Genomic DNA, 18,116 nt, shown 5'->3' with positions numbered 1-18,116 from the left:
GAAGCCTCACCATGCAGTCTATTTTCTGTTAAGAGTTTTATATATGTGTACATGTGTTTGTAATGTGGTTACCTAAATATCGTTTTGAGCAATGCGCGGGATGAGCGGTACCCCATACCAGGCCTGCCCTAGCCTCACCCAACGTAATACCCAGCCTAGCAGGTATGGTGGGTACCCTTAAACCGCACAATCTCTCACAAACCTAGCATAACCGCAAGCGGTAACCACTGAGGTACTCTACTGTTTAAATGAAAGGACCGAAATCAGCAACTTGGGGGTAGCTTAAACTGTACAAAGCACACAGGGTGCCACGCAACTTGGGAAGCGCTCACAATAATCCCTAGTGTGCCGCCACTCTGTTGTTACTACCTGGTCACTGCTAGTAGTCAAGATCCTATCTCAACTCTTTAGTTCCCGCAATTTCACTATGTTTAGAAAGTACCTCTGAGTTTTATGTGACCAGGATGAATCTATTGGCTGGTGACCACCGATGCGGTGACACGGGCCCTGTTTATACCCTTAATAACCGCACGATACCAACCCTTGCACTGCCACCATGTCACCCCCCGCTGGTTTACCATAATTGACTGTAGATGCCTTCCTCACATAGCTTGCAATGTATGGGTATTACCCGCTGTTACAAAATCCGCAAATGTAATGTATACCACCGGGTACCACCCCGGGCTTCCCTTAATTGACATACCCACTTAGACGCACTTTCACTAGCCCTACGGCAGGTAACTGGTACAAACGTTGATAGAAATATGAACCAATTTAACTGGGCTGTTGGAACTTAATGGGCACATATTTTTAACCGCACCCGTTTACCATGTAATATGCTCCTGCACAGCTACCGCAGGTTTGGGATTATCCCACTATACTCCCGCCCTTACATATGGCGACTACGAGCTGCGAAGCTCCAAGTAAACCTCCCTCCTGAAGCCCTGCTTTCTGATTCGGAAAAGGTAATGGGGCCAATGGAAAAATCCTGACCACGTAATAATGCGGCATCAGTGATAGAGGTCGGCCCGCTCACATATACCAATGACCGTTTCAGCCGTTACGTTTCATGCTCTATACCTGTCTCCCCTCAATGGTAAAACTTATGAAAGTTACTCACATCGACGAATCATTTGGAAGTACCATAATTTGTTATAAGAGTTCAACAATGTAAAAATTTAAAATTTGTGCATGCATGTCTGATACACCCCAATGTTATACTTGTTGCAAAATGGCCTGAGGATTGCCGTCGGGGTACCTCAGGTTTATGTTATACTTTTCCTTCCTTGAAATGCACTACAAAAATAAAGAATTTAAAAAAAAAGAAATTCGCCAGATTGGTTACGTTGCCTTTGAGACCATATGGTAGCCCAGAAATAAGAATTACCCCCATGATGGCATACCATTTGCAAAAGTAGACAACCTAAGGTATTGCAAATTGAGTATGTCCAGTCTTTTTTAGTAGCCACTTGGTCACAAACACTGGCCAAAGTTAGTGTTAATATTTGAAAATGCAAAAAACTAATTTGAACGCAAATTTTGGCCAGTGTTTGTGACTAAGTGGCTACTAAAAAAACTGAACATACCCTATTTGCAATACCCTGGGTTGTCTACTATTGCAAATGGTATGCCATCATGGGGATAATTTTCATTCCTGGGCTACCATATGGTCTCAAAGGCAACCTGGCGAATTTTAATGTGAAAAAACTGAAACGCAAACCTTATATTTGACTCTGTAACTTTTGAAAACACCATAAAACCTGTACATGAGGGGTACTGTTATACTCAGGAGACTTCGCTGAACACAAATATTAGTGTTTCAAAACAGTAAAACGTATCACAACAATTATATCGTCAGTGTAAGTGCCATTTGTGTGTGAAAAATGCAAAAAATGTCACTGTCACTGACGATATCGTCGTTGTAATATATTTTACTGTTTTGAAACACTAATATTTGTGTTCAGCGAAGTCTTCCGAGTAAAACAGTACCCCCCATGTACAGGTTTCATGGTGTCTTGGAAAGTTACAGAGTTAAATATAGTGCTAGACAATGTAATTCCCTGAACTTTTGGCCTGGGTTGGCAGGCAGGTCCTGCAAATTGTAATTAATAAAATGACCTAATTATGTAAAATTATTACATAAATATATGCGTAGAATTATTATATATATATGTGTGTATATATATATGTGTGTATATATATGTATATAATTTTTTGTAATTATTTTTATTTATATATAGGTATATACATAGTGATATATATGTATATACTTATGTATATAGATATATATATTATTTCGTTCTACATGTATTTTGATATCAATATATATATATTAATTTTAAAATACAGTTAGAACGAAATTACGCATGTTTATATATTTTTTATCTATTTTTTTTTATTATTTTTTTATTATTTTTTTAACGTATTTATATATTTATTTTTTATTATATATAAATATATATATAATGAAAATTATATATATATTTAATCAATATCATTGTACGTGTATTTTGATATTAATATATATATATAGTTATGTATATATTAATATTAAAATACACGTAGACAGTGTATGTGTGTATATGTGTGTATATATATATACTTAGATCATATATATAATAAATATATATGATCTAAGTATATATAATTTATTTTTACACTGTTTTAACATTTTTTTTTTTTTTTCAGACAGCAGGGGGAGTACCTGTCATTACAGGCACTCCCCCTGCTGGCAATGCCTTGGACGGCTATGCCGTCCATGTGATCGCGGGGTCCTCGCAAGGACCTCGCGATCACATGGCCGTGGGCGGCTGAAGAGGACGCAGGGGGACTCCCTGGGCTCCCAGGTAAGTCCCCCATACCGCGATCGCCGGCGTGGGATCGCCGGCGACCGGGTAAGTACATAAGATCGCAGGACGTACTATGCCGTCCTGCGGCTTTTAGAGCCACCAAAATAAGGACGGCATAGTACGTCCTGCGGTCTTAAGGGGTTAACCCCTTAAGAACAGAGTCAGTTGTACACGTTCTGATCAAAACAAAATGTAAACAAAACCTGGAATTTGCGCTATATCTCTGTTCAACCATAATTCACCTCTTTCATATTAAGTACAACCACACATATTATATATCATTTTGTTCAGGAGAAACAGGGCTTTTATTTCATATCAAATATTTATATATGAAACATAATTTAATATAAACAAAATTGAAAAAACTTTGAGAAATAAAGTAATTGTGTTATTTTTCAAAATGAATGGCATTTTAACTGTTAATACCATAATACTGTTAGTTTTTACAGCAATAAATTACACGTATTTGTATTCAGCGATGTCTCACAAGTACAAAAGTACCCTTTATGTACAGGTTTTATGTTGTTTTGGAGAGTTATAGGGTCAAATATGGGGCTTTCTCGTTTTTCATTTTTACATATTGAAATTTACCAGGTTGGTTTGCTGGGCCTATGCTGCCTTTGGGACTCTATGGCAATCCAGGAATGAAAATTAACCCCAGCATGGCATCCCATTTGTGGGATGGGGCGGTCTGTATTTGTGTATTGCTCAGTCTGTGTGTGGGGGGGTTCAGTCTCTGTGTGTGTATTGGTCAATCTGTGTGTGGGGGGGGTCAGTCTGTGTGCGTGTATGAGTCAGTCTGTGTGCATGTATGAGTCAGTCTGTGTGTGGGGTGGGACAGTTGGTGGGTTTGTATGGGTCAGTCTGTGTGTGTGTGTATTGGTCAGTCTGTGTGTGGGGTGGGGCTGTCTGTGGGTTTGTATGGGTCAGTCTGTGTAAGTGCCTGAGTTCCAAGAGAGATACCTCTTATCTCGTGACCTCCCCTGTACCCGATGGATAGGCAGGCTTCTCAACCACCACAGAGCTGTTTGTGCCCCCCCTTCCTGCAATGTAAGATCAGGGAACGTGGAATGTTCTTTTTCTTTTTTAAACTCTTATTAAAGAACACTGTACACCCTCAAAGACAGTAAACCCCCCACATACAGTACACTCACACCCACACAGAGTACACCTTACCATACACACACAGTGCACCCCTCACACCTTATCCCACACATCATCTCTTCACCCACATACACTTCATCCCCACGTACATTCACCCACACACATACATACACACACACACACACACACTTCACTCCATTACACACCAAAACACACACACCCCATTACATACACACATACACACTACAGCTCCTTGATAGGCACACAATGCAACCCCAATACAGATACACTCACACTGCAGTCCCTATATGCACACGCACACACTTTACAGGCCCTCTCAGCACACACACACAATCTCAAAAGCTCCTATGCGTGAGCATGTGCTCACACTACAGCCCGTAGGTATACATAGTACACCATAAACAGACTCCTCTATACACACACTTCACCACAGCCCCTTCTAAACACCATGGAAAGTTATCTTGCATCTCCTGAAAAGGTTTTCCAATTTCTGTGAAAATGTGTCTTGCCTGTAATAAGGAAGGCGCAGCGGTGGAACTACAGGCAGTGCTAATTTTGCGGTTACACTGTGGCCCGTGCACTTAGAGCCACCACACATGCATGTGTCTTCAGAGACCCGAAACAGTTTCTGCCCCAGGGCCCTCTCTACGTTAGTTCCACCACTGTGCAGCAGCTTGCCGGCACACAAGCACTACCCCTGCATGGAAAATCGCCTCCCTGTATGCAAGGTCCGCCCCCACTCTCTAGCAGATGACCTTGCTGCAGAAAGAGGCCTGAAAATGGACTCCCAGTTCTCCCACAGCCACAGCCTCCAGTGCCAGGTAGGCTTCCAATGCTTAGCATGACAGAGTGATCTTCTATGTGTATGTGCCTGCTACTGAGTGAGCTTGTGTGTGTCAGTGAGCTTGCCTTTAGTGAGTATGTGTGTGTTTCAGTAAACTTGTCTGTAGTGAGCATGTGTGTTAGTGAGTTTGTCTCTAGTGAGCTTGTTTGTCTCTAGTGAGCTTAACTGTAGTGAGCATGTGTGTGTCAGTGAGCTTGTCTGTAGTGAGCTTGTGTGTGTAAGTGAGCTTGTCTGTAGTAAGCATGTTTGTATCAGTGAGCTTGTTCACTCCCTGCGGCGGCCGGTTTTAGTGTTTCCTGCACAGCTTAGCAGAGGGCTGACAAATCTCAGGTGCCAGGGCGAAATTTCTTGTCGCAATGGTGACCTGGCGTCCGTGATTTGTCAAGCCCTGTGTATGTATGTGTGTGTCTATCTCTATCTAGTGTTTAAGTAGAGATTGTAGCCATATTAGTCCAATAAAAAAGGTATTACAAGATACAAATTGTATCTGTTTTATATATATATATATATATATATATATATATACTCACACACATCTATACATGTTTTATAAATGCCCCCATACTTTTATCCTTGGTCCCTCATGTGCCCCCCCCCCCCCCCCCCCCACCAAATATGAACCCTGGAGACGCCACTGAATGCGGGGCGGCATAGTACGCCCTAAGGGGTTAACTCCCAAATTGCAGAGATTTGAGCTGTGAGACTGCAGGGGCATGATCTATACACTAAACTTGCTTCGTTAAGCTAAAGTTGTTTTGATGCCTATACAACAGGCACAATGTCTGAATCAATTTTCATACTAAATAAAATGCAAATAGATTCACACACAGCTAAAAATAGAAATGTGATTGCTAATGTGATATAACAAGACGTTAGTATGGTATTTATTATTTATTGTCCAGCATGACTTCTGTGTGTATATTGCTTGTAAGTTTAGGTGTACTTATGCAGGTATACAATGTGTTATATATAAATAAAACGGGCAGTGATTGAAAGTCTGTTATGTTTTATGTGGACAGGACCCCAAGATCTATTGACGAGAAGCTTTGTGATACATTCAAACATCAACCATTCTAAATTCCTGGAAAGAAAGAAAAAAGAACTAACCATGTACAAATGCACTATGTCAGGTTTTTCTTGACTCAAGAAATAGATAAGCGAATAGGAAATTTAAATTTTTAGGACAAAACGGAATCTTTCTCCAAATCAGCTATATTTTAGCATGACTATTTTTCCCGTTACCCCCAAATCATTGTTTAATGAAGAACCACACCATCTTATCAGTTATAATCTCTTCTCAACACAATTACATTAAATAACATGATTGGCGTACCTTGATGATTACCTTGTTACAATGTTTCTTACCTCATTCAGTGGAAACAAATTCTGAATATTGTAAAGTATTCGTTCAAGTATGCGAACGGCACTTTCTGCTATGCCATATGCATCTAGAAAGTAACGGTGCTTGCGTTCCCCATCTTCTGCCAGGTTTGCAAGAATTCTTTAATAAAAATAAAAACTGAAAGTTAAGAGTCATAATAAAACTTCTGGGTACTGACCACTTTCTTAAAAATAAAAACAAATATCAACTCTGCGGACCCAATGCTTATTCTATCTTGAGGATCTCCAAATGTATCCCAATGCAGTTAGATTGCATAGAAATATCATTAACAGGTGGGATTTTGAAATATTAATAATATAAGAAAATCAGAATATCAGATGGAATCACAAGAAATCGTTTTCTAAGGGCTATGTGAGGATAAAACGTATCCATTCAGTACACATATATGTAACTTAGAAAGGGACAGTCGGGTTTTTTCATATTCGTTTACTAAAACGTAAACGAAAGCCCAACATACGAAATATAAATGAAACGAAAGGGCAAATGCCGAATGCCGAATGCATTACCTTTTCGTTTAATTTGTTTAATAGACTCCGTGCTGCAGGGGAATTAACCACCACAGCACTGAGAAAATAACACTGCGCATGCGCGAAAAAAAAAGCAAGGAGGGAGCCGGCAGTGCTCTGCATTAAAACCTACGGAGGTCACTATGTCACTATAACATATTAATGAAAGGGAGGATAAATCCTCCTGCATGCCCCTACTCGCATGGTGTCTATTAAAAGGAGGAGCTGGTAGCGCTGCCGGCTCCCTCCTTGCTTTTATTTTTTTTGGCGCATGCGCAGTGCTATTTTCGGCCTAATGGAAGAATTTTTTATGAATATCGGTCGAAAACGAATGGGTTACGGACAAAATTTGGGATTGACAAATTAAATTTTTATTTAGTATAAAGTCATTTGTATGAAAAGATAATTTCACCGGTGCACATGTCTAAACTTTAATTATTGAGTTGCGTAGAATGTGATAGTGCCTTCCCCTGCTTTAGTATCAAACTGTTTAGGAAGAGTTTAACATTAAATGAGGCTTCTCCTAGTGGTGTAAACAACCCCTCCTGGGTTATAGATTATGTACTTATGCACTAAAAATGCTGGTTAGACAAACCTGACATCTCTAAAGTTGAGGTGCTAATTCTGCAATATTGATGCAGCTGAGGAAGGGATGGCCACTGGCTACTATTAAGTGGCTTAATTTATGGCAAGCCATTAATGAACGGTTTGACATTAAACCAGTGAACAACACTCTAAGCAACATAATCATTACAGCTAGTTTTAGTGGTTATGTTGCTAAGTGTGCCCCTTTAGCACTCCACTCTCTCTGCTTCTGCTTCACTCCCAGCTTGTTTAATTGCTATCCCTAGTCTTATTGTGCTTTATACCCCACCTCCTCTAGACTGTAACCTTCTGTAAGCGGGATCCTTATCAACATACTGTTCCTGTAACATTTTGTATTTGTCTCATTTATTGTTTAATTTTCCCCTCTTATATTATTTTGCAAAGCTCTGCGGAATATTGTTTAATGATAAAATATTTTACCAGGAAGGATACATTGAGATTTCTCTTGTTTTCAAGTATGTCCTGGGTCCACAAAACATTGCATTGATACATTAGGGTACAATAAAATAATACTCACATAGTTTCGTATGGACGCATTTTTCTAAGATTATAAACAATACTGGGAGCAATCATATTGGGCGATAGTTAGAAACCAAAGTAATGTCACTAATTTTATGGATAGGCACTACCCTCACAGTCTTCCACAGTTTGGGTATGTATCCAGACACCTATAAACCGTTAATTAGGGTTGTGACAGGTTTAGCAATTGCTGGCGCACTGAGCTTCAACAGCATTGCTGGGATTTGATCGGGTCCAGACTGGTTTTTCATTTTTAGATTATTAAGGTGTTTCTTAATGACAGTAATAGTTACAGGTCTAAAACTCTACTTGTCTCTATTGGGTCTTTGTAAAATTAGTGGGGCCTAATCCACATTTGTAGTTTCAGGATGTGCATCATTTATTAGCTTGGCAATCAGGGACGTGGAGCATCTGACAAAATAATTGTTAAAGGCATTTGCTACTTCTAGGGGAAGTTTGTCCACTATGACAGCGGAGAGTTGGGAGTGGATTGGGGGAGTTTCTAAGTTATTTATGACTTTCCAAAAATTTCTAGGGTTTGAGATGTTAATGTTCAGATTTTCACAGAAATATTGGGCCTTGGCCAATTTTGTTTGTTTGTTTAGTGCATATATTTCGCCATTGTCTATATGCACAGTGATCGTTCATCGAGCCAGTACGCTGGAACTTTGACCACAATGAGTCCCGAAACTGGTACATTTGAATAAGGTCAGCTGTGATCCAATTCATATGTGCCCCTTTTTACTCTCACCTTACACAGCGGGGCAAGCAAATTCCAAACTTGTAGGGGTTCGGACTGAAAGAATTCAACTGCACAGTCTAGATCTGGGATTAGGTTTGATCTGTGCCATGGGAGGTTCTTGATGTCATTTGGAAAGGATTAAAGATTAAATTTTTTTAAAGTACCTGGTGATTTTAACCTTGGGAGAGGATTTAGTAGCCTTTATTTTGCGCATGCAGTACACTAAGCAGTGGTCACTGAAACTGTTAGGGAGAACACCTGTCTCCTGAATTCTTTCAGAAGTGGAGATAATCCAATCGAGCAGGGTATGGTTATGGCTTTTAATGTTAATGCGAGTTGGGGAGGAGATTAATTGGCTTAGCTGCAAAGTCTTAACAGCGAGCAAGAACTATTATTTTTAGGATTCAGACAATCAATATTAAAATCTCCAAAGACCAGCAGTTCACGTTTTGGGTTTTGAGCTATGGTTTCACTAAGGAGATCGGTTATGAACAGGGGAGCTAGGTGGGAAGTAGATTCATGCAACAATGATTGATTTACTGCATGGTATCTCAATTGTGCCAGAAAGGAAATCAAAGGTGGCAGGAGAGCTAAAGTTTTGTAAGAGGGTGAACTTTATGGAATTGTCAACATAAATGACAATGCCGCCTCCTCTTTTTCTCTGTAATTTCTATGGCATGAATACCCATGTATTGCAATGGCACAGTCTGGTATTTTTGTGGTTAGCCACGTTTCAGAGAGCACAATGATTTTGGGCTTGTAATGTAAACACCATACTTGCAGTGCATTGATTTTTGGTAGTAAGCTGCAGATAATGCAGTGCACAAAGGAGAGAGGTTTTTTTTTTAGCTGGAAGGCTAGGAATGCAATCTGTTGGGGTACCAGGGTTAGACTCTACATCATTTGCAAGAGCAAGTAGCATGAGTAATAGGAATTTGGACATAATCTTTGTTTGGTAGTAACTAGTATTGCAAATGTAGGGTTTTATACTTTTGGCTCTACATAAATGCCAAAAATAATAATAACTAAATAGATCCGTTTCATGTGGCTGAGCTGTGCGGCTTCTGGGTTTCAAGCAAAGTCTTAGTTGGTGTCAAACCATTCCTAAATGGTTTAGCATTAAACCAGGGATGGTGCTAGGACAGCTGCAACATAACCCTTGTTAAGGGACACTATAAGTACCCTCTACAGCTTGCGCTAGGAGTTATGCTGCCTGCATGTTCTTGGAGATGTGTCAAATCATTTTCAAACTATTTGATACAAACAAAGGGTCCTCCAGCACCTACGGCCTGACCTCTATCTGTCCATATTGTGAATTGTGGAAACTTAAGAAATTAGAAATATCAATTCCATACATACTTGGACAGTACTCACTGGCTGAAACACTGCCAATGAAATACATCTAAACTTTAAACTAAATTGATATTGGTATTGTGGAAGCGTAATTCTCACAACTGATGAGGACAGCAAGGGGTCGCTTTTGACAAACTCCTAATCAGGGAGTGGACTCGCGACCATGTTGGCACCATAACTACCACAGTAGGCGGTAGTGGTTATAATGCTTAGAGTGATTCTTTAAATATGTCATATTCGTCAAATTCAGTATTAGACAACATTTCAGATTTTTAAAGACAATCTATTATGAAAGGAACCGACAGTTTTTTATGGTGGCACAGGGTATTGTCAAGGCAATATTAATTTAAGGTCATAAGCAGAAAAACATTTCATATAATGTTTGAATTATTGTTTGCTATTTCTTTCAGCTGATGCTTAGCATTTAATTGTAATTTCATAAATGGCCACATCTAGCTGGAACAAAGGGGATGGGGTACATTTGACCGGAAAAGTAATATCAATGGGCAAGGGTTTCAATCATGTCTGTCTTCTATTGACATCAGGCAAACTATAATAATTACTTTAACAAGGTCAGTAATGGATGATGACCTTGTTTATGAGGATAAAGAAACAGATAACTCTCACCTGAGTACATCTGAATGCTCCAGCATAAATTCAGCTTGGTATTCTCTGTGTCCACATTGAAGAAGATCAATTTCAATCTGACTCATTTTATCGCATATATCAAGGAGCATAGCTACCGTTTGAGATGATGTTTTCCCCGCATTTATCCCACTTTTGAAAGTCTGTGTAAGAATGGAACATTTTCTGGAAAAGAAGTATACTAAATTAATATAGTGATTTTTGTAAAACAAAATGCCATTCAATTCATAGTTAGTATACATGTACACACTGTAAGTTGCCCATGCATTATAGAATGTGGTTGCCTTTCTTAAAGGAACACTATAGTCACCTAAATTACTTTTGCTAAATAAAGCAGTTTTAGTGTATAGATCATTCCCCTGCAATTTCACTGCTCAATTCACTGTCATTTAGGAGTTAAATCACTTGGTTTCTGTTTATGCAGCCCTAGCCACACCTCCCCTGGCTATGATTGACAGAGCCTGCATGAAAAAAATAACTGGTTTCACTTTCAAACAGATGTAATTTACCTTAAAAAATTGTATCTCAATCTCTAAATTGAACTTTAATCACATAAAGGAGGCTCTTGCAGGGTCTAGCAAGCTATTAACATAGCAGGGGATAAGAAAATCTTAATTAAACAGAACTTGCAATAAAGAAAGCCTAAATAGGGCTCTCTTTACAGGAAGTGTTTATGGAAGGCTGTGCAAGTCACATGCAGGGAGGTGTGACTAGGGTTCATAAACAAAGGGATTTAACTCCTAAATGGCAGAGGATTGAGTAGTGAGGCTGCAGGGGCATGTTCTATACACCAAAACTGCTTTATTAAGCTAAAGTTGTTCAGGTGACTATAGTGTCCCTTTAAGTAAATCTCACATGTATCCCCAAATGTGAAAACATATTTAAAGTCAGACACACATACATATATATATATATATATATATATATAAAAACAACACACGAAATAGTTGTATACAAAGAGTGATCTTTATTAGTGATTATATTATTATTATTATTATTATTATTACATATCAATAAAAAAAATCAGTACTTAAGATTTGAAAACATACTAAAATCATTATCGGTGTACTGTTATACTGTGTAATGTTAGGGCTTGTAAATGAGGATTTGATACACCCCCAAATTTCTACTATTGTCCTGTTCATAATGCACTCATGTAAGAAATTAGAAAGGATTTCAGAAAAGTAGGTGGTAGTGGTGGTGTGGGAAAGGAACCCTAAATTAAACAATTATTTCTTCACTGACACCCTCAGTTAAAAATAACTTCACAGACCCTTCAGGTGTTTTGATCAAACTGTTTTCTTTGGTTTTCTAGCCATCAAGTGGAGTTAATGGGATACTCAAAACACCAAAACCACTACAGTAGTAGCAACATGCCCAACCATTTTAGAATGGTTTAACAACTTACCTTGTCCCAGTGTGCCAGTGCTGCATCTGTCTTTTTAAAACAATGAGCGTGGCCCTGCTTAGCTCATTGGAGCTATTGAATGTTCCAGCAGAAGAAGGCGGCGCTCCCAGCAAGACCAAGTAACTTGACAAACCACTCTAAAAAAGTTTGACAGCTTACTCGTCGCACTATAACCACTACAGTGGGCCGTAGTGGTTATGGTGAATGGAGTGTTACTTTCAGAGCTTCGTAGTGATCCAAACCATAGTACAGAGAGCTGCAGTGGTTATGGTGCTTAGAGTGCCCTTTTAGAGACAAATAAAAATCAACACTCACCTGGCGTATAATGAGGCGATAAAAAATCCATACTCTGATTTTCTATTACTTTGTTTTTGTAACATGGTTTTAAATGTGGATATAGTAGTTTCAAAAATCATGCATGCCTAGAAAGAACAACATTTCAATTATCCTTTACACAAAGAATGGAACATATTACCACCACAGCTTTTAATTATATTCCACTGTAAGTTAAATAGAAACACATTAACCGGAGATGGCCTCCTCACCTTTGATTCCATCTTGTCGAAACTAGTTATGTCACCAACCTTCTACAAGGATGTACACATAAGAAAATAATAAGCTAGTACAAATTGGATATAATGTAAAACTGTTGGGTTTTCCTTTATTGGAAAGTAGAATATTCCCCTGCGTATTTTGCAGGAACCTTTGACAGAACTGAACAAATAAATTATGTAAATGAAGTACAGTTATCATGACACAGTTCCACATTTAGTGCAACACTAGCAAAGGTTGGAAAATGTATCAATAACAAAATAATAATTAAGACAATAATCTAACTTTAATTTAATCTACCAATGTTCCCTCCCAAAAAACAAAGCATTACAACAATAAAATACCAAAGCGTATAAGTGTGTGAAGGGTAATTATAGTTGATACCTCTGACCACTCTTACTATCACACATCATATGTTAGGAAAGCAAAGAGCTATATGATTGTCTCAAGGAACCCCTAACCCAAGGTGCCCTTATTTGCAAGAGCACAGGGATTGCCAAGTTCTCTGGACCTGTTACTGGCCTACCAATAGGAAAATGAATGCCTAACTTGAAGCAAGAGCAAATGGCAACATTTTTTGTTGTTTTCTACGATCTACTATTGGATATTTAACTGGGCTATATAAAATATAAAATAATATTTATTTAAAAGAAATGGTTTATTACACCTACAAGTGAAAATCAACTATTGTACAATCAAATACGGCTCACTAACTAGGACTGAGGCTAATAAATCAAAGTATGGATTTACTGCGACCTAAGCTTTTTAGTGAGAAAAGACAATGTATTGGACTGCAATATGAACTAATTAGCATACAGTGTTTTAAACAAGCAACACATTTTTTCGTTAAATCTTACCCTTTTCTCACTGCCTTCTTTATTTTCACCTAAAATGGCTTCTGTCATGCTAAGAGTGGCTTTATACCAAATCTCTGCATCTCTTTCTGTCTGCTGATCTTCCATTAGCAATACTTTAGCTTGCCCGTAGTTCTTTTCAATGTTGGCCAGCAATGATAACAGGTAAAGGCATTTTAACTGGTAGTATTTATCACCAAATGCCTGCAAAGAATACAACAAGCAAATTTAACAAGGAATCACCTAATTTGTATTCTATATTGTATAACAAGGGTGGCCAAAAAGTGGGTTTCCAGAAAGCTTTGCCAGCTTTTAAATTTCTCATTATTTTTTTTTTGTATTTGAAAATATAATATTCTATGTAGCCTTAATGTACATTTAGATTTTTTGGCAGTTCTTATACGATTCCAATTAATAAGACATTTGCAGGAATAAAGAGCATAGTGCTTTCTATAAGATATAGCTGCAGACACTAAGTGTGTCCAGGGACACCATCAGAAATTGTGGGGCCCCTAACACAGCTCACTGTCTGGGACCCTGGAGGCCCATCTCCAAATACTGCCCCCAATGACTGCTTCCAAATCTCGCCCACCGGAATATACACACAGACACAAATAAACGCACTGATACAAAAGGACACAGATACAAAAGGATACAGATACACACAAACAGAAACAGTATGTATGCCTTTATGTGCATATGTCTGACACACACATACTGAAACAGACATACACACATATACAGACACATAGACATATAATGACACACAGACACATGCTAACATACATACAGACACATACATGCATAAGGAAATATAGACAGACACACATACATACATATACATACTGACATACATACACCATAAACAGACAGACTGACATACATACAGAGAGACATACTCACAGAAAAGAAAAAAGACTAAAGTGAAAATGGTTGTTCCACTAGAGATGGAAAAATTGGACCCCCATTCCACCAGAAGATATCTCTAAAATATTAGAATAATTATATGGTATAACCTTTATTAAGCCGCTTACGGACAAAACAAAAACAAAGTGAAGTAATAGTGACACACTCGTGAAAATACAAGTGAATTAAAAACTGGGTAGATGCAGTTTGGATATCGTCCAAAGGTAGTGGAAATGGCAACGGTATCTGAAATGAAGTTAAGGTACAGAGTACAATATGTAGTACAGTATAAACTAAATCAGATATCGCATATGCCACATTCCTCTAGACCTAAGTATCCACAGTCTGTAGGACTTTATAGGTAGCTCGGCTATATGGGTGGGACTACAACGTAAACTGGAGAAAAGTGTACATCAATACTATCACTCTATGCTTAAATTGAGTGATAGTACACAGGGAGCTGTTTAGTCAATGGAGAACGTAATAACAGCACCTATGTATATATATATAGATGTACAATCTAGGCTAGTGAGTAGTAATTTTTGTATCTGATATCCAAAAGTCTCCTTGTAATTGTTTATAGTATCCTGGAGATAAATATGATAATGGACAGACAGTAGTTCACTAAATAGGAACAGCAGTGGAGGAAAATATCTCAATATATCAGTAAAAGTGTAAATACATAGATATAAATTGAGGATGAAAATGAAAAAATTGGTATAGCAAGGTGTACCTGAAGGTAAGTTTGTAGGTATCCCAAAATTAAATGGTTAAGAGTATAAGTCCTATATACAAACTGGCACTCGCCAAACACATAAATCTCTCCCAGAGACAGAGACCACTTAAATGGATATGCAACCAATATAAGTTGATATTAGAGTCAAAATAAGGTCTAACTCATGGGTAAATTCCCTACACACTGCTGCTTCAAGGCAGCCTATCACTGACTGTAACGAACAGACTGTCTAGCTGGCTAAACGGAGTAGCTACTTCAAAGCAGCCTAGCACTGAAAAGTCCACATATGCTATCAGGCTGGCTGAAAAGAATAGCTCGATCTCTCTCCTAATACTGTTGAGAGATGCTGCTGCGATCGCTATCATGCAGGCAGTCCGGTATTGCACATGCCTCAGCATTAAATTCAATAGTCTCTTACGATGCTAAATCCCCCAAGATTAAGTAGCCGTCTGCATCCCCCAGTATTAAAACCAAAAAAACGGCAAACGCTCGACGCGCGTTTCGGCGCGGTCACACGCCTTTATCAAGAGGCCATGAGTTAGACCTTATTTTGACTCTAATATCAACTTATATTGGTTGCATATCCATTTAAGTGGTCTCTGTCTCTGAGAGAGATTTATGTGTTTGGCGAGTGCCAGTTTGTATATAGGACTTATACTCTTAACGATTAAATTTTGGGATACCTACAAACTTACCTTCAGGTACACCTTGCTATACCAATTTTTTCATTTTCATCCTCAATTTATATCTATGTATTTACACTTTTACTGATATATTGAGATATTTTCCTCCACTACTGTTCCTATTTAGTGAACTACTGTCTGTCCATTATCAAATTTATCTCCGGGATACTATAAACAATTACAAGGAGACTTTTGGATATCAGATACAAAAATTACTACTCACTAGCCTAGATTGTACATCTATATATATATACATAGGTGCTGTTATTACGTTCTCCATTGACTAAACAGCTCCCTGTGTACTATCACTCAATTTAAGCATAGAGTGATAGTATTGATGTACACTTTTCTCCAGTTTACGGTGTAGTCCCACCCATATAGCCGAGCTACCTATAAAGTCCTACAGACTGTGGATACTTAGGTCTAGAGGAATGTGGCATATGCAATATCTGATTTAGTTTATACTGTACTACATATTGTACTCTGTACCTTAACTTCATTTCAGATACCGTTGCCATTTCCACTACCTTTGGACGATATCCAAACTGCATCTACTCAGTTTTAAATTCACTTGTATTTTCACGAGTGTGCCACTATTACTTCACTTTGTTTTTGTTTTGTCCGTAAGCGGCTTAATAAAGGTTATACCATATAATTATTCTAATATTTTAGAGATATCTTCTGGTGGAATGGGGGTCCAATTTTTCCATCTCTAGTGGAACAACCATTTTCACTTTAGTCTTTTTTCTTTTAATGCCATATGGGGTTCATGCCCTTCTGATATCTCTGTAACCCTTTAGGAATTTTGATGTGGACTTGATCCACCTCCATTATTTCCTCTCTTGTTTCTGCATACTCACAGACATACTGACATGCATACAGACAGATATACTGACAGACAGAAAGACATGTATGTATGTCTGTCTGTATGTATGTCAGTATGTATGTTAGTATGTCTGTCTGTTTGTATGTCTGTATGTATGTCAGTCTGTCTGTCTGTGTATGGTGTATGTCTGTCAGTATGTCAGTCTGTATGTCTGTGTATGGTGTATGTATGTCAGTATGTATGTGTCTGTATGTACTTGTATATATTTCAGTATGTGTGTATGTATATGTGTGTTTGTATGTATGTGTGTGTGTGTCTGATTGTCCTTATGCATGTCTGTGTGTATGTCTGTTTCAGTATGTGTGTATCTTTGTGTGTGTGTATCTGTGTCCTTTTGTATCAGTGCATGTATTTGTGTCTATGTGTGTATTCCTGTGTCTGTGTGTGTATCTTTGTGTGTGTATCTGTGTCCTTTTGGATCAGTGCATGTATTTGTGTCTGTGTGTGTATTCCTGTGGGCGGGATTTGGAGGCAGGCCCCCGGGGAGCCCAGACCGTGAACTGTGTTACGGGCCCCAAAATTTCTGATGGCAGCCGTGTCCACGCATGTATCTCATTTTTTCAGCCACGTTTCTGTTTCTTACCTTTTCACTGCAAGAGGGTGGCTGGGGCTGATGGGAGTTGGCTGCCTCTCCCTCTTCGATGCCTGTCTGTCTCTCCTCCCGCGCAGCAAGTACCTGCGTATTTTTTAAAGGGGCCCGGTCGCACTAGTATGCAGCCGAAGCGCTGACCGGGCACCTGAAGATATAGGGCCCTAAACGCGTGGGCCACCCGCTGCACATGGGGCATGGACGGCCGGATGGCCAGGCCCCCCAGGGCCCGTGACAACCGTCATGGTTGTCACCCTGTGGTGGCGCCCCTGTGTGTTACACCATTGGTTAAAATTCAAATTAAATTCTTTGATTAAAACTTGGACTAATTAATCAAAATTAGCAATGTATATAAGTTATTATATAATATAAACTATGTTTGCACACTACACAGTGAGAGACTCTTAGCACTGAGGTAACATTTCATTGTCAAGTTCATAAAGAGAGTTTGGACATCAGAGAGATATTTGGATGGATAAAGAGGAAGTAAAGCTTTCTCCAAATTAAGGTGCAGATTTTTGGCACCAGAAAGAAACTGTTTAACGCCAAATCACGTGTATACAATTTGAGAAACCAGTAGGCTGTTGTGATTATGGTGCTTGGAGTGTCAATTTAAGAACCATAACATGAATGTGTAATGTGCTTGGATTAACAACAGTATTAAGTACCATGTGAAAAGATGCCACAAAGTAAGACTTTTTATAACATCTAACCTAAGCTCACCTGAAATGATTGATATGCCTCAGAGAGAAGAAGCCGTGCTGGTTGCAAATAGCCAAGCTCCATCAGAACCTCAGCTTTCTCGATCCACAAATAAGGAAGGGACAGTCCACTTAATTCCTTTTCATCTTCATCTAACCTTAAAATCTGAAAATAAACCGAAAAATAAAAAAGTCACTTTTTTTTTTTTT

At 38.6% G+C, this 18,116-nt stretch overlaps 1 protein-coding gene across 1 annotated transcript in view; it reads right to left on the bottom strand.

Annotated features, from left to right (window-relative positions):
* The window catches only part of CFAP46 (cilia and flagella associated protein 46), a 154,648-nt gene that overhangs the window by 53,741 nt on the left and 82,791 nt on the right, over positions 1–18,116 (bottom strand). Inside the window, exons 35-39 of the mRNA XM_063433591.1 lie at positions 17,929–18,072; positions 13,409–13,609; positions 12,315–12,421; positions 10,574–10,756; positions 6,184–6,319 (exon numbers count right to left, since the gene is read on the bottom strand). Of these exons, the coding sequence (XP_063289661.1) occupies positions 6,184–6,319; positions 10,574–10,756; positions 12,315–12,421; positions 13,409–13,609; positions 17,929–18,072 (771 nt within the window). The remainder of the gene's footprint in view (positions 1–6,183; positions 6,320–10,573; positions 10,757–12,314; positions 12,422–13,408; positions 13,610–17,928; positions 18,073–18,116) is intronic.

The sequence above is a fragment of the Pelobates fuscus genome, chromosome 10, assembly GCF_036172605.1.
Source record: "Pelobates fuscus isolate aPelFus1 chromosome 10, aPelFus1.pri, whole genome shotgun sequence".
Taxonomy (NCBI): domain Eukaryota; kingdom Metazoa; phylum Chordata; class Amphibia; order Anura; family Pelobatidae; genus Pelobates; species Pelobates fuscus.
Note: the sequence above shows the minus strand (reverse complement) of the source record. Positions and strands in the feature narration are given on the sequence as shown.